The 23,302-nt window shown below is 30.5% G+C and overlaps 1 protein-coding gene across 1 annotated transcript in view; it reads right to left on the bottom strand.

Annotated features, from left to right (window-relative positions):
• Positions 1 to 23,302, bottom strand: part of LOC107439313 (ankyrin repeat domain-containing protein SOWAHC) — a 127,419-nt gene that overhangs the window by 94,067 nt on the left and 10,050 nt on the right. The window contains exons 4-6 of the mRNA XM_071183008.1: positions 12,825 to 12,968; positions 10,400 to 10,435; positions 8,992 to 9,093 (exon numbers count right to left, since the gene is read on the bottom strand). Coding sequence (XP_071039109.1) covers positions 8,992 to 9,093; positions 10,400 to 10,435; positions 12,825 to 12,968 — 282 coding nt within the window. The remainder of the gene's footprint in view (positions 1 to 8,991; positions 9,094 to 10,399; positions 10,436 to 12,824; positions 12,969 to 23,302) is intronic.

Genomic DNA, 23,302 nt, shown 5'->3' with positions numbered 1-23,302 from the left:
TTCGGGATAAATTTCGAAGCCTGTTTTGGTACAGACATCTTTGGTCATCTACTTTTATTTTTAGGGTAACAAGGAGGACCGTAAGGAACTCCCACAACACAACGATTTTTCAATTCATGATGAAGTGGTGAAGGGCCACTTCTGCCTCAGGCATCCCGACCAACCGACAGGACTAGGTACAGACATGAAACATTTCTTTGAAAAATACTTATTCCGGAAGAGAGCTAGGATAAATTGGTCTGCAATAATTTTGGATAAATTATTCGAGCATGCATCTTTTCAACAGATAATCGATTGTAATCGATTTGTCTGGATCCGCGTTTAAAGCCACTTTACGAAGTGGCCCTGTTTTTGATAAACTTTCGAATTTTAAAAACCAGCTCTCAAAAGTTTAGAATCATTTTAGGTACCTAGACAAATTATAGAACGAAAAAATACTTGACACATTTTTAAAATTAGGAAGAAAGTGAATCAATATTTTTGTTAAAGTATAAAACTCTAATCCTACAAAATCTGTTACGGCAATCTCCTGAAAATAATATGTAAGCACATGACCCCTGAATTCATCACTAGATAATGTAGAATTGTTAAATGTGCTTTCTTATTTATAAGAAACAAAATTGAATTCGTAACAAGTTTGAAACAATGAGCCCTGCGGTTAAGCATGAACCATGTATATAACCTTGCCCGCAAGCATATTATTGTATATGTCCATCTATACATAAACCATATATGTATATATGCGTGCATGTGTAGAAATACATGTTATTGAACCACCGATAGATGGCGGAGTTTATCATTAGATTGTAACCGTAACTGCAAACTAAGATTTTGTAAAAAGCAAGCACATCACATTGTAATGTAGTAGTAGTAATCGTCTACCATTGTACCGTATTCATCATGTTAAAGATTTAAATATATTTTTGTTACTTACCCCTTGGTAATTATTGAGTAGTTTTCCTGTGCCATCAAGAAAACGAGAAAAAGGTTATATTCACTAATAATAGTAATAAATCTTCGGTGTATTTACCCTATTAGAATTGCTTTAAGTTGAAAAGCGAAAGCATGAAAACGTGTAGATAATTAATGGATTGCCCCTAAGTTCGAACTATAAAATTCAGCTATTTTCACCAACTTAGGGAATTAAAATAAAATGATGTTGGATCTTGGAAATCTTCATCTTTAGATTCTTTAAAATCGCATTTGTATTCTTCGAAAATGGGTTATTCAACGCACAACAAAAAAATTAGAAATATCAGAACCAAAAACTAAAAATTAGGATAATTAAAGACGAAATAATCATAATCCAAATAAATCAAAGCAACTAAAATATTCTCAATCATTGATAGATATTCTAAATATACACTGTCAATAATCACACTTTTTCTCAGCTGTCATAATAAAAGTCGAGTCACAATTTTGGAATATATATGGACTAGCTTCGATGGCTCAGGGGTTAGAGAGTTAGACTTCTAATGAGGTGAACCGGGTTCGAATCCCAGCGATGGTTGGTCGATACAAATTCCGCATCCGGCTTGTACCAACCACAGTGCCGACGTGAAATATCCTCAGTAATAGACGGATCATGCGTTAGAGTCCCTTTGCTATCAGGCTAATTGTGAGAGGGTCTCGTGGTCTTCCTCTCCATGTAACGCAAATGCGGGTTAGTTCCATTAAAAAGTCTTCTACGAAGGCAAATTTCTCCCAATACTTGATCCAAGAGTTTCCTTGTCTTCTGGATTGGGTTCAAAATTACAAGGCTACGGAGTTAAACATTAGCAGTCGTAAACCCAAAAATTGGGTCGGTTGTTAAACGACGGTTATAAAATAAAATATATATGGACAATGGTTCAATCAGGAATGCGAACTTAAGTTGGATCATAGTAGTATTTTTACTTTTTGTGTTTTATAGTTGAAAATAATTGACGCAAATAATTAAATAATAAAAAAATTCTACAAATCATTAGTCTAATGGAATTTCTGTGCAAAATTGAATATTTAAGCATTAAAAAAATTACTTCATAAAAGGATGTCTCCGAGTCCAAAAAAAAAAGAATTTCCTTTGTGGCGCCTGCTTAGCATGCAGTCACAAGATTTAACTTCTCTCCAACAAACTGGTTTATGTCTGCGAGACAGAAAAGTAAGATGGACGTGCTCGATAACGTTAAGAGTTTTTATTGTCTTTCTATGTTGTTCTTAATTGTGGGTCCCCAACTTTACGATTCTTTCTCGTAGCAGAACTCACTGTTTTGCTTACACGCTGTTTTTGTTTGCTCAGTACTCCCATCAACTGCTCGACAGGACATCCCACCGCCCACTTGAAACCTCTAAGTCTTCTTTTTTTATGCTGCCCCTCGACTAAAGTCAATTTTTCACGCTGCTGAGGAACTTAATGCTTTGGTGTTCCTCATCCAAAAAGCAATCGTAGAGGCAAAGTTAAGAAGAAAAAAAACCATTATAATATTTCCCACGAACCCTAGCAGCAAAATAACTTTCCTCATTGGACTAATATTCACGAATATTGGCTCAATAAGGGTATAAAGGACCGTTATTTTCCGATATTGGTCCGATATAGAATTGTCCGATTCACCCGATATGTTACAGCCAATATAGGCCCAACATAGAATTGTTGGATTCACCCGATACTTTTAACAAAGACTCAAAAATTTTAACACATTTATTAGGCCTGGATACCTGGTTGGCAGGGAGCTGAACACACGTTCGTAAGAACGGGAGTTCTAATACCGCCGGCCAATGACTCCCGTGTAGTAAATGGTGACTGGTACCCGTTAAATCTGTTGGGTCACAAGGTCCTCCATGTCAAAATTACGATTTGCGGATGAATGAATGGATGGATGTATTAAGGGTTCCGCTCTAAATACGGGTGTGACATGGTTGAATTCCTGGCTACTGGAAAACAATAACAATCGCACCCCTTGCCTTAAAGGCCTACGGCAACAACAACAAATTATTAAATGCATATCAATTCATCTACAACGATATCTTGATTTTATTAACCTCGTGAAGCACTAGTTCTCAAATGCATGATGCAAACTCACATTACTTATTATAATTAATAATAATAAATTTTTAATTGATTATTAATTTTTTAAAATTTTATTGAATGCCAGCAGTGCCGGCTTTTTACATTTCACAAGGGCCAGGTTTCCAAATTAAACCTACAAAGACTCGCGATGGCTCAGGGGATAAAGAACTCGGTCAATATGATGCAACTCAGGTTCAAGTTCCGACGATGAATTTTGCCCTCGGCTCGCCCCTTCCACAGTGTTAACGTAAAATACCCTCAGTGGTAAACGGATCGTGGGTTCGAATCCCCTTGCCGTTGGGTTACCAGCGGAATGTTTTAGTGCTTTTCTTCTCGATGTAACGCAAACGCGGGATAGTTTCACCAAAATGTTCCAATGAATTTCCTTGTGTTTTGAGTTGAGGTTCAAATTTTTGAACATCGATATATACGATATATATCCAAATATAAACGGAATGTATTATAGAATAAAATGTAATAAAATTGTGATTGCAAAGAAACTCGTGTTTATTGGAAAGTGTAACAGATCCCTCCATGAGGACCCCCAAAACAAAGGGGATGAGGCACTCATTTTTGCTATTGCAACGATTATTCTTTTTTTTCCCCTTAAAAAAAAAACATCAAAAGAGTATAAGTTAAACGCTTTAAGAAATACTATGCAAGGGTTAAAAAATAAAATAAAAAACTTAAATATGAAAAATAAAAAACAGCCGGGTATGCAAATGATAGAAAATGTAAACACTAAGAACCGGATGTCTCGCTTTTCATTTCCTGATATTGAAATAATGACGATGCAAATTCGATACGGACACTCACTCATGCTAATACGATAGATCATTAACAACTGTTCCGTAAAATCATAGCTTCAATATTTGTTCACGAGCGATCGCTGACTAGTCAAACAAGAGCAGCGACATCTACATTTAATTACAAGATGGAACATTAAAAAAAAAACTATAAGATGTTTTCAATGGAGATGGAATCGAAAAATAAAATTAAAAAAAAAAAAATGTTAAAAGAAAGAAAACACACTTTTGAAACTTAACTTCTTTTTTTTTTTTTTTTAAGGAAATACCGTCAAGAAAATGTATCTTGGAATTAAAATGAATTATTAAAAAAATTATTTCCTCAAAAAAAAAAAAAATTAAAAACTGGTATAACCGTAAGCGGTTTTTCAATAAACCGTGAGGGGTGTTTGAACAATTGCCTAAATCATATCACTTTTAATACTTAAAAAAAAAAAGTTGTACATCCCTACACTAACTGTTTTTTACTTCTTTTTAGTTTTCACTTATTTAACACTAAAAATACCATAACCGGCCAAATGACCGTTTAAGAACTTTTGCTTCGAAAAGGTTCTTATCATCTTGTCGTTTTTGCACATTTCACTTCATGACTTTTTCTAACAATTATATACAGTTAATATTCTATTATTATTATTTTTTGTATTTTGTTTGTTTTGTGGTAATACTTGTGCTATCAGAACCGGTCATTTGACCGGACGAACAATTTATTGCTTTATAAGGTTATAAGGTTACGATGTATTGCGTGTTCAACGTATTGCATTCGATTATAGTTGCACATTTCTGCAAAGACTGTTACGTAGTGAGTTCAATCAGAATAACTGTGAATTCAAATTTCAAGAAAGTACCTACAATTTTAGATTGACATTTTTGTGACAGAAAAAGCGACACAAACTACATGCTTTGGTAAGTAGCTTATATTTTTTGGATAGCTTTACTTCATTTCTAACTAACTAAGGTTATTTTTTACCCAGAAAAATGTCGAAACAATCAAGACAGCACAAGTTCTTAGAAGAAATAATATTAATTATAAGAATAATTATAAGAATTATAATTCTCATATATATTCTTATAATTGTAAGAATTATAGAAATAATAATAATGATAGAAATAATAATAATTAGAAGAAATATGTTTGCGGAAAATGTACAATGGAAATACCCTGTATATGTAAAAATNTTTTTTTTTTTTTTTTTTTTTTTTTTTTTTTTTTTTTTTTTTTTTTTTTTTTTGCGTAATCATTGTTTATATGCTTCCCCCATTGTCAGCAAAATTAATAAAAAAAAACCTCTTTATGTGCTTACACAATATTTGAAGGGCTTCTTATCCTAAATAAGTTATATCAGGAAATATTCGGTATTGTTTAGAAGGGTATTTTTGAAGAAAAACATAATATTCATACACAAATATGTCATAGAATGAAAATTCCAGAAACTTTAAAGTAACAATCTGGAAACAACACTAAGGTAATTTGGCTAATCACTCTATTGTCCCAAGACTTCCATATACAATGCTAAGGAGTTGAACATTGATATATACGATATATATTGAAATATAAACGGAATGTATTATAGAATAAAATGTACTAAAATTGTGATTGCAAAGAAACATGTGTTTATTGGAAAGTGTAACAGATCCCTCTATGAGGATCCCCAAAACAAAGGGGATGAGGCACTCATTTTTGCTATTGCAACGATTATTCTTTTTTCCCCCCTTAAAAAAAACATCAAAAGAGTATAAGTTAAACGCTTTAAGAAATACTATGCAAAGGGTTAAAAAATAAAAAAAACTTAAATATGAAAAAAACAGCCGGGTATGCAAATGTTAGAAGCATCGAAAATGTAAACACTAAGAACCGGATCTCTCGCTTTTCATTTCCTGATATTGAAATAATGACGATGCAAATTCGATATGGACTCATGCTAATACGATGGATCATTAACAACTGTTCCGTAAAATCATCGCTTCAATATTTGTTCACGAGCGATCGCTGACTAGTCAAACAAGTGAAGCGACATCTACATTTAATTACAAGATGGAACATTTTAAAAAAAGATGTTTTCAATGGAGATGGAATCGAAAAATAAAATTAAAAAAATTTTTTAAAAAGAAAACATACTTTTGGAACTTGCTATTTTTTTAAAAAAAGAAATACCGTCATGAAAAAAAAAGCATATTGTGTATCTTGGAATTAAATCGAGTTATTAAAAAAATTATTTCTCCCCCTCCCCCCAAAAAAAATTTTATAACCGTAAGAGTTTTTTAATAAATCGTGAGAGGTTTTTGGACAATCATACCACTTTAATTTTAAAAAAAAAAAAGTTAATGCATCCCTACACTAACTGTTTTTTACTTCTTTTTAGTTTTCACTTATTTAACACTTTGTAAGACCATTTAAGAACTTTTGCATCGACAATGTGCTTATCATCTTATCGTTTTTGCACATTTCCCTTCATGACTTTTTCTAACAATTATATACTGTAAATATTTTATTATTATTATTTATTTATTTTTTTGTATTTTGTTTGTTTTGTGGTAATACTTGTACTATCACAACCGGTCATTTGACCTGACGAACAATTTATTGCTTTATAAGGTTATCTAATCAGAAATTACGATGCAATGCGTGATCAACGTATTGCATTCGATTATAGTTGCACATTTCTGCAAAGACTGTTACGTAGTTAGTTCAATCAGAATAACTGTGAATTCAAATTTCAAGAAAGTACCTAAAATTTTAGATTTACATTTTTGTGACAGAAAAAGTGACAAAAACTAAATGTTTTGGTAAGTAGCTTATATTTTATTTTGATAGCTTTACTTCATTTCTAACTAACTGTCTGTTTTTACCCAGAAAAATGTCGAAACAATCAAGACAGCACAAGTTCTTAGAAGAAATAATATTAATTATAAGAATAATTATAAGAATTATAATTCTCATATATATTCTTATAATTGTAAGAATTATAGAAATAATAATAATGATAGAAATAATAATAATTAGAAGAAATATGTTTGCGGAAAATGTACAATGGAAATACCCTGTATATGTAAAAAATGCATCGGGCAATGAATTAAAATTTCTTATTTCAATCAAGAAACATTAAGTCCCGTCATTTGACCGTCTAAGGTAGAAATAGGTAGATATTAAGTGTTGGTATGTTTAGTGTTAAGAATGCATTAAAAAGCTTCGGAGTTAAAACTATTATTTAAAGTATAGTGCGACAATAAACTGTTTAAAATAATCGTTTTAATTCTTTACATTTCTAAAGATTTTCTTCCCTTTCTTCCACTTGGGATGGAAGAAACTTATTTATGGATGGAAAAACTTGCCATCGCAGCCCCATACTTTCAAATAAAACAAAAAGAAAAATAAATAAATTTAAAAAAAAACTACAAATTACAATCTTTAGTAAGACATTTTTTAAAGGACGAAACTACCCAGCCACATTGGAGTGAAATCAATCACGGTTACAGCGATCTAAAGATTAACAAGTAAAATATATTCCATAGCATGTAAACACGCCTACATTTTCTTTAAAACACCATCACATAACCAAGTCAACGAGGAAAACTGTCATACCTTTCACTTGCACCACATATTTCTTCTGTCAGGGGGTCTTAAAGATATTACCAGGAAGCCCCCTTGCAGACGAGATGATTTTTAGGTGCCCACCCGTTGACTTTGGAATTTTTGGCACGCGCACTACATAACCTGCACGCACGAGTAGGGTGGGCGTAGATTTACGTATATCCTTCACCGTCTACAGTTTCTTTTGGGCCAACTATAAAAAAAATTCTATTTGCTTTTTTTTAATGCTCGTATCGAATGTTTTGCGGTCTCTCTGGGATTCTAGTGATTGAGACACGCAATTATTTTTCCACTATAAGGTACTTTTTAAAAAATAATAAATAAAATGGGGTCTTCGGCTGCCCCACAACAAATTATAAGTTTAAATACGTTTATCTATTATATTTTTTTCTCTTACGTGGCACCGTAAAAATCGGGTATTTCTTTATCAAAATTGGCAACATTGTAGTTATAAATAGTAATTCATTTGGTTGGATTGTCTCAAATAATAATTTAAGTAGTGTTGAATAGTTAGTTATGTGTTTAATATTTATTTAGTTTAATTTCGTTTCTTAAAAAAAAAATTAAAAATTTTTAGGTGCAAATTACTCTATACTGTTATGAATTAAGGTAAAAAGAGATTCGTTAAGTGATTTAGAATTTAACTTTCAGCTTCATGAACAAAGTGATGAATGCAAAAATTCTATTTAAATTATACATCCGTTAGTTTGGTAAGCAAAAATATTAAATCACAGTTGTGAATTTACAAAAATTTGTTAAAACAGTATACTTATAATTTTAAATGTTATTTCAAAAAATGATTACTTAGAAAAATGATTTAAATTCACTAATAGATCTTAATAGTATATCATAAGGGAGGGAAATATTTGGACATGGGAAGTGGCGGGAGAAATGTTCTTTTTAGTACATATATTTTTAGTCGAATAATTTCAACTATTTCATGACAAAAAACAGAAATTATTGCGAAGCAATCATCGGGGTTGGTGAGCGTCAGCGAACTAGGGGCTTAGTCCTCTAGTATTTTATTAAAAAAAATAATGACTATTTCATGAAACTTAACTCGTTAAAGATATTGTTTTTCAAATTTTTTATTTCTCCAAATGTATCTTTCCAAATGGTAAATTTTTCCGAAACTGATTTTCCCCCCTCCCTTTTCTTGCATTAAAAATAATTTCAAAAAGGGGATTTTTTTTTTTTTTTTTGCGTAAGCATTGTTCATATGCTTCCCCCATTGTCAGCAAAATTAATAAAAAAAAACCTCTTTATGTGCTTACACAATATTTGAAGGGCTTCTTATCCTAAATAAGTTATATCAGGAAATATTCGGTATTGTTTAGAAGGGTATTTTTGAAGAAAAACATAATATTCATACACAAATATGTCATCGAATGAAAATTCCAGAAACTTTAAAGTAACAATCTGGAAACAACACTAAGGTACGGTTTGTAAAATTGCGCCTAGTAGAAAAAGCATGGCTAATCACTCTATTGTCCCAAGACTTCCATATAAAATTAAAAAGTAAATTTTTTAAAAATAAAATGAATACTTACAGTGACATTCACCAGTTTAGGTTCTTCTCGCAATAATCTAACTAATTCGTGATAATCACTGGAAGCGGATTTAAGTATCCACTCTTTTCGTCTTGGATCAAGCTGTTGAGAAAAATATACTGAGTTGAGTACTGAGTATTTTTTGAGTGCTGATTTTTTTTTTTCAGTACTGAATATTTATTTGAGTTCTGAATAATTGAGTATACTAAATATTTTTTCAAATAATATAATATACCGCAATTTTATATACTGTAAAAAATATACTGTGTTGAGTACTGAATATTTTTTCAAATAATATAACAAGTATACATATTTATCAAAATTGTTTATTGCAGTACATTGGGAAAAAAAATATCAAACCGCCTTAGGACTTTTTATGTAATAAAAGATATTACAATATTTTTAGCAATACCAGTCAGAGGTAGAAATTTCCTATGGTCCTATAGCCCAGTAACAAGTTCATAAGGTTTTTCCCTGGTCCGTTCATTTGTTTTCATCAAAATAATTTTCTTAAAATTTGATATTACGGTCTGTGTTTTTGTCACAAAAAAGCATATTTCATCATAATTGTGAACATCATTATTGTAATTTTTCATTAAATAAAAAATTACAATTAAGAGTGTGCTAAGTCCACAATTATGATGAAATATGCTATTTTGTGGCACAAACACCGACCATAATACCCATTTAGTTCGATTAATTGGGGAGAGAATTTAAGTACTTTTTTCAGTGGATTTTTGTGTTTTTGAAATCGAATATGCCCATGCGTTTAAAAGATTAAGACCACTTATATCTTATCTAGAAGAAGGATATTAGACTTTGAATCTCTGAAATTGAGAAACACTTATACTAAACTCTGCTTGAAAATTTCATCTAAATAATTATAAGAATAAAGTTGAAATTCATTATTACTTACTTATTGGGTCACTCATTATTATTACGAACTTATTACTTACAATATGGGAATATATTTTTTAAGAGCAGTTTTAATAAATAAATAAATAAATAATCCCGAGTGTCATTTGATTTTGTTATTTCTGGTTTGAATTGGGACACTTGCGTATTCATCAAAGAGAATCTTGGTTAAAAGATATCAAAATTAACTTGTTTAAGTGCTATAAAAGTATTTTAATTAAAGTAAAAAAATTAATAAATATTATAATTATTAATAATAATTATTTTAAAAGTTTTTACCAGTTACATAGTTTTATATTAAAAAAATCCCAGTCAAAAATAATCTAAATTTCCTTAACAAAAAATACTTTGATTAAAAGTACATTAGTTGCAGCTTCCAAATGCATTACAATTAGTTAGCATATCAGTACAAACAGCGAAACGTTAAATATGCCTTTATCAAAAGTGAAATAATACATATTAGCTATTCATAAAGAAATAAAAACAAACTTACGCTAGAAACAGAGCACATATCATCATATTCTCCTCCCTGAAAAGAATAAAATTAATAAAAAAATACACATAAAAACATAAATATATAATAGTAACTGTAGAATTAAAACACTTTTTTAACAAACATGGCACGTTTAATTCTAAAGAAATCTTACCTCTAAAAAATTTATGCTTTTATACGAATGACATTAAATTGAATTAGTTAATAAATCTAAATTTATAAAGAAACAATCTGGTGACTGCTTAATTGGATAATACTGAAGTAGTTATTAGAGTAGACGTTAATTTAACTTTTCATCCATTGAATGGCAACGGGTGGGGAAAAAGAATCCCATTTGGAACAGGAAGTATGAAATAAATAAGGTTTGTCAAATTGGCAAGCATAAATTTTAAGTTAAAACAAACGGTTTTATTTTTACAATTTACTATCGTGTCATCGAACACGATAATAAATAAAGAATGAAATTTATTGAAACTGTCTTCGTATGATATTTTTATTGTGTGAATTATCAGGTGTAGCTATCGGATTTTTTTCCCCCACTTACGTTGGGAACTTAGAACTTACATAAAAGTGACTTTAAATAATTGTTGTTGTTTTTTTTCGTGATTACTGATTATCAGAGCTAACATATTGATGACAAAAAAGTTCTATAAAAAATGCCAAAAAAAAAAGCATTTGAAAAGCACAAAACTGATCACAAAATAAAAAATAATGCCATTAAAAAAATTTTAAAACATTTTTATAGAAACTTTATTAATGCGTGTTCAAGCAATTTCCATATTTAAATTTAAAAAATAATTAATTATTAAAATAAATATAATAAAATAAAATGTAAATAAATATTTCAAAACTATAAATAGGATTTTATCAATTTTTAGTCACAATCTTCGAGAACATCAGAATTTTATTATATTATCAAATTTTTTCAATATTTTTCAAATTAAAAGTTCGTTGAATAGCTGACCCAATTTTTTGAGTTCACGACTACTAATTTTCAACTCCGCATCGTTGTAATTTTGAGCCCAATCCAGAAGACAAGGAACTCCTGGATCAAGTAATGGGAGAAATTTGCCTTCGTGGAGGACTTTTTTATGGAACTATCCCCCATTTGCGTTACACAGAGAGGAAAACCTCCCAGGGTTAGCCTGACGGAAAGGAGACTCTAACCCATGATCCGTATACCACTGAGAATATTTTTTACGTCAGCACTGTGGTCGGCGCGAGCCGGGTGCGGAATTCGTATCGATCAGCCATCAAAGGGATTAGAACAAGCCGGTTCACCTCATCGGAAGGCGAACGCTCTATCACCTGAGCCTCCACAGTTATCCCTAAAAGCAAATTTAATTTTATATTTCCTAACCGTCGTTGAACACCGGACCAATCGTTTGGGTTTACGACTACTAATGTTCAACTCCTGAGCCGTGTAATTTCGAACATAATCCAGAAGACAAAGGAACTCCTGGATCAAGCATTGGGAAAATTTCCCTTCATGGAGGACTTTTGAATGGAACTAATCCGTACATAGAGGTGAAACCACGAAAACTTCACACTGTCAGCCTGACGGAAAGGAAATCCTAACCTATGATCCGCCAAGCACTGAGAACATTTCACGTCGGCATTGGGGTCGGTACTAAAATTAATTAATGGAAAATTAATGGAGAAATGATACTAATTAATTTAGGAGAAGCGTAGTAAATCGCCAAACTGATATTGATGCCCACGAAGCTTAAATTAATTTTGGTAATAGGTAAACCTAGAAGAAAAATACAGACTATGCACTAAATAGCAAAACTAATAGAGATATGGTACGAATTCGTTTAGGGAAAAAGTAAAAAATCGCAATACTATTATTGAAGCCAACGCTTATACTTTTGGTAACACACACTTATGGTAGTCGCTTCAATTTAATGTAATACCAAACATATCAATGCAGGCATAATTAGTATATTTGGTACCTACTAAAACTGCATAACTGTAAAGTTTTAATAAATATATTGCTGAAAAACATATTTTAAGGGACTTCGAAAGAATAGGTAGATCAGAGAAAATCGCTTGATTGAGGTAAATTTTGACCATAATGAGTTGGCGTCGAGCAATAACATCATTTCAGAAGATACAGAATACAGTTGATCGTTATTCAGATGGGATAAACTACTAAAAACGTGTTTTGCTTGATCTAATAACGGAAAGTCACCAGCAGGGATAAAAAAATAATAAATAGAAAAAGGAATTATTTTATCTTTATTAATTGTGTTATGCGTCTTTCAGTTTTGCGCATGATTTCGTAGTGTTGTTTAGTAGTGTTTTATTGTTAGTTTAATTTTTTTTTTCCATCCTCTACTGAGAACGGGTATTAAGCTAGTAAATTAGTAAAAAGAATAAAATTTTAATCAATTGTAATTAATTTTTTTAAAAAAAAACTCACCTTGTCATCACGATCTCTTCTCCTATTACTTATTGAAAGTTTGGATACATCATTTTCAGAAGCCATTTTGTTCAGGAAATGAGCTTTTTCCTTCACGCTGCCGGGACTGCAGATCTCTCTTATTTCGTCCTTAGTTGGACCAGACTACAAAAAATAAAATAAATAAAAAGCAGTTTTAAAGTGAAATTCTCCATTTTATGGAATCTTAGAAAATATGGAATTGAAGGACAAAAAACTTAGAAACGTTTTGTTGGAGGCTTCAATTATTTTTTTCCGAGAAAGCCAAAATTTCAAAATAAAATTCCAGAAATGTTAATAGGACAGATGAAGCGTTGGTGAAGTTACAGATCAAATGGAATCTTTGGCACAATGGAAATGAAAGAATACTCGACAAAAGATTAAGGAACCTACTTTATCGATGTACTTAATTTATTTCAAACAGAAACTAAAATTTCAAAATAAAATTACAGAAATGGAAATCGGGCAGAGTATGTTAAGGTGATATTATATATCTGACGGAATCTTAGTGATAGGGAATATGAAAAGAAATAGTCGACAAAGAAGATTTAGAAACATATTTTGTCGACGGCCTTAATGATTTTTTCAAACTAAAACCAAAATTAGACACGAAATTCCAAAGTTGTAAATAGGGTAGTCGAATTTCTTTTATCCATATTTTTTTTCTATATTTCTATATTTTTTTTTCCCTCAAAAAAATCATATAGATATCAGGCAGGCTAGGATTACCGCCCAAAATAAATAACAATTTTTTTAATCGTTCTGGGCTGTGATTTTACAATCCAGCGGCGTTTAACGATCCGCTCTCCTGTTTGGCCTTTTCTTAAATTTAAAAAAAAAAACTTTTTTTAACTTTGACTTTATTATATATATACATGCATATATATAAAGAACTAAAATAAGGGGAATTACTTTTACTTCGATTTCTTGACAAATTCAAAATTATATAAATCTAATCTCTTGAACTATAGGTACACACAACTAAACTCTAATCCAATCTCTTGAACTATAGTTACACACAACCACACTCTAATCCAATATATATCCAATCTCTTGAACAATAGGTATATACACAAAACTAAACTCTAATCCAATCTCTTAAACTATAGTTACACACAACTAAACTCTAATCCAATATATATTCAATCTCTTGAACTATAGATACTCACAACCAAACTCTAATCCAATATATAGCCAATCTCTTGAACTATAGGTACACACAACTGAAATTTAAGTCCAATGTATACTCAAACTCCTGAACACGCAAAATATAGATATAGACACACACAAAACTAAACACTAATCCATTCTCTTAAAAGTATCGATACAGATAAACACACATTACTTAAAAGTCTAATCTAGTATAAATATGCTATCTTCCAAACTTCAGATACACAGTACTAAACTCTTTCGCGTACTTCTCTTAGAATAGGAGAAATTAAAAAGCCCTCAAAAATGATGAATTATAGATTATTTGAAATCGAACACTATACAAAAATTATACGTGACATTTGTTTTCTTCCTTTGCCATGTTCTCTCCCCCCCCCCTCCCGTGACACGAAAACTTTATGCAGAATCACGACTAACCAAATCGAGTGAAAGCTGAACACACAAATAGAATCACAATATCAGTATAAGCCAGTGTGTCACATATTTAATCATAGAAGGAAGAAAATTGAGGGATTATTAACCAACGCTGAAAAGTACTTAAAAAAATCTGTGTTTTTTTAATTTTAATTATAAAGAATTAATGTAAAAAAAATTTTTAAGTCAATTCCTACTTAGGTCAACAAAGAAAAATTTAATTTTAGTTACTTTTTTTTAAATAATTAAAAATTTTTCTCCCATATAAATCTAAAATTAATTAATTAAATTTATTGAATGAATTCATGTTTGAAAAAATTGTATTAACATCAAGTGTCATCCATTACAAGTTTAAAAGAAAATGTATTTGAAGTTGAGTGGATGAATGAAAAGTATTTTATTAAACGATTGAAAATTTGAACAAAATATTATAGGGAGAGTGTGAACTAATTAAAGGAATTGAATAAATAAAAAAGGGAGAATATCAAATATGTTTTTTAGAGACTTCCATCATAAAAAACTTCACTGTCATAGATTNTTGAATGTATTAATGTTTGAAAAAACTGTACTAACATCCAGTGTCATCCACTACAAGTTTAAAATAAAATGTATTTGAACTTGAGTGGATGAATAAAAAGTATTTTACTAACGATTGAGAATTTGTACAAGATATATAAATATACATAGGGAGAGTGAGAAGTAACAGTAGGAATTGAAGAAAAAAAAAAAAAAGGCGCGTGGTATCAGACAATATAAGTATAAATTTGGTGACATGAACCACACGTGCTACAGCGTAATGTTCTTTATTGAATTTATTTGACACAACGAATATAAAATAATTAAATATTTAAATGTGAAAGACCTTTTTTTTTGTTCAAATAGAATTATAAGTTAGAAATTATAGCTGATGTTATTTTAAAAATTTGTGAAAAACTGAATAGCTTATAGAAAAATTTAAAACAATGACTAACGCTCAACCCATCAGGAAATTCCATATCGCTTTTTCTCATCCCTATTTAATGAATGAATTATAATATTAGAAAAAAACTGTATTAACATCAAGTGTCATCCACTAGAAGTTTAAAAATATGTATTTGAACTTGAGTGGATGAATTAAAAATATTTTGTTAACGATTGAAAATTTGAACAAGATATATAGGGAGAGTGTGAAATAATAGTAGGAATTGAATAAATAAAAAAGGGAGAATATTAAATATGCTTTTTAGAGACTTCCATCATAAAAAACTTCACTGTCATAGATTTAAAATTAGATAATAAGGAAATAAAAACAAACCTAAGCAAAAAAAAAGGATAATTAATACATTAATTTCTTGTTATTTTATTTAATTTTCAAAAGCAAACTAAAAAGGAAATCAGGACTCTTCCCTTTAGTTTTTATAAATTAAAATTGCAATTAATTATTAGACATTTGAAAATTTAAATTCTTAAAATTAATAGTTATGCTCCGTAACATTTCCAATAAATAATAAATTCGGCACAATCCGCGGCTCGCCAGCTCTCGATATGTGGCCCGCGACGACACCTGAGCATAATTATACAAAATTGCAAAAACTGAGAATAAGGCAGTAATTTTGAAAATATTCACCAAGGTGTTAAAATGTCGCCAGATTGGAGATTTAAAAAAAAAAAAATGAATAGCTTTTAAAATATTTAAGTTATTTGTTAGTTCTAAAGCTCAGATTATTCTTCACGGCAAGATTATATATATCGTTTAAAATCACTGCATTGTTTCAAGTGTAAGGCACTTAAACTGCGGCTTTTTAAAAACATTTCTTGGAGTCAGAGCTTCGAAAAACATCGTTTTTCTCGTTTACAAATTAATTATCAATAGAACTAATAGTGTTGCTTTAATTTTTTAAAAAAAAACAGAATAATCATGCAATTATTTAATTTCTTCCATAAAAATTAAAAATGAGCTGAGTTTTTCTACATAAATTAGAATGTTAATTAGCGGAAAGTTAATTAAATATAGAGTCGTATCGCCCATCGAATGAGTTGAAATATAATTCTATCTCCTCTACTTCTCTTACTTAACTTCTTATTTATTATTTATGTGTTTTATTGTAACCGTGATATATTTTTGTTTTGTGCACCTGGCAACTTCGATGCATAATAAGTTTGTTTACGTTCCTTATGGCTTCGCGTCTGTCTTTGTGTTAAGTCTCTGTGATAGTGAAACAATTGAACTCTTTGAGAAAAAATCTTCGTGTAAGAACTTAGAATGTGTCACTTAAGTGAACACTTGAAGGACTTGACTTACTCGAACTAAAATGGAAAGAACAGTTACTAACGTAAACAAATGCCAAGTTTAAATAACCAATCAGGATCGAGATACCCACACTACGTCACTTGCAAGTATCTTATTCTCCATTTTATTTTATTTTATATTCGTCGCTGAACAGCCGACCCAATCTTGGGTTTACGACTATTAATGTTCAACTCTGTAGCCTTGTAATTTTTTAACCAATCTAGAAGACAATGAAACTTCTGGATCAGTACCCCCAGAGGTATTTATTTGTTATGGGAACTTGGAGGACTTTGCGACTCGACAGATTTAACGTATATCAGTCACCATTTACTACACGAGGAGTCTTCGGCCGGCCTGTGATCGAACTCACGAACTCTTGGACATGGGCCCAGTGCCCTACCAACCAGGCTACCGCCCCCCCCCCCATTTCTCCATTCTAATTTATAAAAATAAAAATTAAATATTCTTCTTAACCGATTCTGCTCAAATTTTGTCATTTAAAATTACATTAGGGCTCGCCCCTGTTCGCCTACGCTCCCAACTCCTATTTGCTATGCAATATTATATGGTATGCTTTGCAAACTATGCTCGTTATCCTTTTGAAATGTGTTTTGGGGCAAAATCTTACAAATATAAATGAATTATTAAGATTTTCAAAACGAATTCCTCTTTAAAATAATAATAATAATAATTTTTAGTCAATAACACTTAATTAAAATAAAAATTTTAAATTGAAATAAATATGCAAAAAAAAAAAAAACATGCAGAAACAAAACAATTATATTTAAAAAAAATATTACTATTAAAAATACAATTATATAATTTACAACTATAAAACTACTATTATTATTGAGTATGATTGTTATCATTATTGAACATAAGTATAATTAAAACATAATATAGAACACACTCTTTGGTATCTAAGCTATTCGCTTTTAACCTTCTAATGCTACCCAACTTATAGCTCAGTTTGTTTGAACTTCCCGTTGTCCACACGAGAAAAAAATTTTCATGCAGAAATTTTCTAACAAGTGAGTATACCCTTTCATGCTTATGACACATCACACACTTGATATTGCAATTCTTCGCTGCAAAAGCGAAAAAATGAGGACTTTCATTGTTACCGTAAAAAAGAAATATCTGTATAGATCGATTAAAATTATGTAAAAACTGGCATGCCTTACAATGCAAAATTTCTCTGATCAATATTACATTAAACGGTAAAAAGTAATTCTCAAATAATTATTATTGTTTACATAATTACCTCTGAATAAAGTAGCTTAAATTATTGAGGATATAAAGTTCAAGAGTGATCATTACTGATTTTTAAAAAAAAAGTCCTAATTCTCGCAAAACCCTGTGAGCCTCTCATGGAACCCTAGGGTTCCGCGGAATAAAACCGTCGATATCATAAATTTCAGCTTGTGAATATCATCCATGTTTTGATAGTTAAAATTCCAAGTTCGTCGAGAAAAGAAGGAATGTTAATGCAAAGTTTGGTTTTGTAACCATAGCTGATAATATGAATAGGAAAAAAATGCAGTAGATTTTACAAAATAATATACATTTCATGATAATTGTTGCAAAATGTACTAAATATTTCACACATAGGGAATTTTAGAGATTTTTATAGTCATCAAAATAAAAAAAACTGCAATATTTTCCAGTTTTGATTGACATTAAACATACTTGAAATGTTATGTTTACTCATAATTTTGAATATTAAAAGGCATTTACTTCATCAAAGATGGTTAAAAGATTTTTTAATTAATTTAAAAAGCCTTGAATAAAAATAAACTGGACATTTTAGAAATAAAAAAGTTCTAAACTGAGTTTTATAAATGAGGTTCGCTGTATTAGTAATACTTACTTAAATATTCAAGCAATAATGTGTACAAAAATTCTATTTCAATAGGGATTCTTTTTAGAAAACTAACTCAATTTTAGAGAATTTTCTAAAACGTACAAAAACCAGGAGAATTTTAATTGAACCAGTAGACCAGGAGAAACTACCAAAACACAGTAGTCTACTGGAAAATCCAGTTGAGTCTGGTAATTTCGCATTACTAGCCCAAATTAATCGGTATGCTAGTTAATATTCGATACAAGAACATTTACGCCTTTTGCTTTAATTATTCTTAATTAAAATATACAAATAAAAACAGGATTCGCATTGAGGAAGTATTTTTCAAGGGAAGATCACTAGATACGAGATTTAAAAAAAAAAAAAAAACACATTCGTAAATTTTAATAATACTTACAAAAAGTAACAACAACTACTAAGTGAGGAAAATAGTCTCTAAATCAATAAGTTACAAGAAGAAATAAATGACTTCAATAAGATGAACTATGCTTTCTTCAAATCAAGTCGGTTTTAAAAGCGATATAATAAAGGGTGCGAAGGAAACAAGTGGTTAAAAGTTTAGCATCCGGCGGAAATAGGAATGGACAAAAAGGAAAACAGACTGAATGCGATTTCAAGTGACCAGACTCTCCCTTCACAAAATTTTTTAATTACAGTATACTCTCGATATCTCGAAAATCTTGTTATGTCGAAAAAATATTTTTCCCCGTCGCATTATATATCCTCCTAATCTAAATTTTAATTCCTATGTTGAAGAGTTTCTTTTCAAAACTTTTTCAGGGTGCGTAGCCAGATATTTCAACAAAAAATAAGCACTTTTTAAGTACTTTTCAAGCACTCAAAAAATATTTTTAATCACTTCCCAAAACAAAAAAAAATCATAATTAGGATAGCCTTTGCAGTAATAAAAAAAAGGAAATTTCTACCTTTTAAAGTTCTTACTTTATAAACATAAAATTCAGAAACATTTTCAAAAACTTTACATAATTATGATAAAATGACTAGTTTCTGATAAATATTGCAGAGTAAATTGTGAAAAATCACGCATTTTTTGAAAGTTAGAACGACAATCGACAACGGCAAAGAAAAAAATCTCTTTTTAAAAGATAGAAAATTAAGAACTTTTTACTTACCTCGAATAGAAAAAAAAGCGCCATTAGGGGCTTTCGAAAAACGTAAATCAAAAATAAGCACCTTTAAGCACTTTTTAAAACAGCTACGCACCCTGCTTTTGTTGTGTCAAATTTTTTTTCTTTTTTTTTTTTTTTTTTTTTTNTTAGTTTTTTTTTTTTTTTTTTTTTTTCGAAATAAAAAAAAAATTCATTTTTTCGGAAATATCACAATGCAAATTTAATGTAGACCTATTCTTTTCTGTTTAATGCATAGTCATGCAAGGTCAGTCTGCGTAGGGAACGAGGGTGTGCGATATTGGTCCTCGTTACACTGTTCTACCGTAAAGTGCTCGACTTTGCGTGCAGGTCCTCGGGCTACCGAAGCGGGGGTGCCATCCCCTCTGCAGAGGATCAAAATTGTGATGGCATGTCTCTTCGGATCATCCTCAGGGATGTTTCCCAGACCGTTGCCAATAGCCCATTGTGCAGCTCTAGCGCGACGTAAATGAACAGCAACAGCATAATTATTTACTTCATACTTTTAAAAATAAAATTATCCTTGTTGTATTTAGACTTACAGTCAACTATCAATACAAACATATTTATTAATGTTATTTTCTCATGTATCATGACTCTATTAATAGAGTAATATTTTAAAATATATATTTCTACTTTTTAGAACATATTTAGTTCTGAACTTGTTATCTCGAAAACTTGACATAAAGAGTTAAAATAAAATTTACATATTAATATATAATTAAGCACAATCAATAAAAGAAATTATACTGAGTTTAAATTTTATAAATGAGATCATTTAAAAAATAAAAATTAGTAATCTGACGTATATGACAAAAGGGTGCTAAGCCGATAAAGAAATCCTTCATGCCGAATCCTCCTTCACTTACATAAGCAATTGAAAATTTAGAGAAAAGTATGTTCCAGTAAAGTTATAATTAAACCACGAAGTTTCAAATAATGTTTTTTCTTCTTCATAATATTTGATCATTCGCACTACATTAAGTATAAATTTTTCGCTAAACTTCAAAATAACAATGGAGGTAAAAGAGATTTTGCCATGAGAAGTTTCTCTCGCTTTATAGCGTTCTCTTAAGAAGCCTTCTTCCTCCAAAACCAAGGTACTCTGGTTTAAGGATACTTAGAGAGAACTGTTTACAGAATTCAACTAAAATTAAAATAGTTTTAATTGTATATAAAAAAAAAAGACTCGGATATAATAAATTTCGTCAAAATCCAAAAATAGAAGTGTGTTGGTCACAATATCAGATCAGAATGCTCGATGCCAACACTGAGAGAAATTTCTCAGGCATACCAACGGGCACTCAAAAAAGAGGTCCTCTCAGAATCAGATGGGTATATAGCCTGGAATAAAATTCTAAGGAAGGCCAAGGCCCACATAGGGCTGTAGTGTCATTGCGGAAGGAAGGGAGACATTCACTACAGGTTGTCAAACATTTAAGCATCAAATAAATTAACTTAAGGTTGCAAAAATACTGAAACACAAAATAAATTAACTCAAGGTTGTCAAATATTTAAGCACAAAATGAATTAAATAATAATTAAGAAATAATTTTTTTAAAAAAAATAAGAAAAGGTAATATGGAATTTATCTTTAAACAGTTTTCTTTTAAAATTCAACTTACTTTAAGATACAGAAATATATTTCTAACATTTAAACAATATTTTGCTTTAAAGATTGAGTTTTAAAAGCAGGAACTGGTGGGATTTTCATATTTTTTACAAGCAAAAAAAATCCATATACAATTACTAATTTTTATAAATGTCAGTACTAAAAGAATAAGATTTCCAAAATTGCCTTTCGAGAGTACTGTAATTTATTACAGCACCAAGAAGAAATCTAATAAATTTATTAAATGAATTTACTGAAATTTATTAAATAGCAAAATATTTACAACAAATTTTAATACAATAAAAAAAAATTTCATTATCTCATTAAAATGCTTTATAAATTAATTTTAAAATTGAGGATTTCTATTTCTTTCAAAAATAAATATTTGATTTAAACTACTGATTTTAAAAGAATCAGTAGATTTGAATCATGCTGATTTTAATCACGGATGCTTGCTTCGGAACGAACTCAACATTCATGGGGGTAGAGACCGGGGTATAAACTAAAAATATACTTTTAATGCAAGTTAAATTTGTTTCAGTGCTTAGCCATTTAATCAGTTAGTAATTTTAAAAAATTTGTAATTACTACAAAAGTAACGATCAGTCATCGCTGGGATTTGAGCCTTGGTTTAAGTCATTGGAAGGTGAATACTCTATCCCCCGAGACAACACGGCTCGACTTAAACAATTAACAAAAAACATACTGGTATTTACACCATCTGTTGAGGAATAAGAGAAGTATTTTTGCCATCAGTGGATATTTTATCAGCAAATTTTTTTTTAAATTTCTTCAACAAATACAGAGAAATTTGAGAATATACAGGTAAACAGGAGATAGTCATAAAATACATGAGTTTTCGTTAAAAAACAGGAGACTTGGCAGATATGGAAAGGGTATTGATCTTTGCTTATTTTTGCTGACAAAGGGGGGAGGAGAGTCAAAAATATCCTAATTTGAATGACCCTTAACTAAACAGGACGCCCGGTGGCCGAGTGGTAGCGCTTCGTGCTCCCGTACCACAGGTCTTGGGTTCAATCCTCGGGTCGGGCAAGGTTAGCTCAGCCTTTCAACCCTTTAATGGGTCGATTAAATTAGTACCAAGCATGCTTGGGAGCTAAACACTGGCAGTTACGCGTTGGGCTGACCACCCAACCCGAACATCTGCTCTTGCACCTCAGAGCATAAAGGTAAAAAAAACTGAGATGGGCACAGTAGGCTTTGGCCCTCTATGGGCTTACGCACCACTGAGTTTAGTTCTTAACTAAACAGGCAGATAACAAACCCTAGCATGAAAGATGATAAATAAAAGACATAAATAACAAATGCTACTTACTGCATTCTCTTTTTCACTGTTAATTATTTTCAAACTAGCTTCAAATTTATTACTCCTATTCTCCTTCCCCTTCATGGAATGCTTACGCCTCGGAGGTGNTACAGCAATGAAACTGTAAACGCAATAAATAAAGAAAAACGTTATTGCGGCGCTAGGCAGAGACAAAAATATTAAGATCATTACATTATCAATGTTAATTAATATGATAATTGCAAGAACTAAAGCATTAATAGAAATACACTAAACAAAAAACTAATATAGTCGAAGACGAAGCTAGACAGTGCTAGACAATCCTAGTTAATTGATACAAACTATGATAACTAGTATTGAGCCACTGGCAACAGCACACAAAGCATGAGAATAAATGAAAACCAAAATATGTATCAGTAAGTATATGTTCAATAAGATGAACTATGCTTTCTTCAAATCAAGTAGGTTTTAAAAGCGATATAATAAAGGGTGCGAAGGAAACAAGTGGTTAAAAGTTTTGCATCCGGCGGAAATAGGAATGGACAAAAAGGAAAACAAACTGAATGCGATTTCAAGTGACCAGACTCTCGCTTCACAAAATTTTTAATTACAGTGTACTCTCGATATCTCGAAAACCTTGTTATGTCGAAAAAATATTTTTCCCCGTCGCATTATAT

The sequence above is a fragment of the Parasteatoda tepidariorum genome, chromosome 7 (genome assembly GCF_043381705.1).
Source record: "Parasteatoda tepidariorum isolate YZ-2023 chromosome 7, CAS_Ptep_4.0, whole genome shotgun sequence".
NCBI classification, from domain to species: Eukaryota; Metazoa; Arthropoda; class Arachnida; order Araneae; family Theridiidae; genus Parasteatoda; species Parasteatoda tepidariorum.
This window is presented reverse-complemented; position numbering and strand designations above follow the sequence as displayed.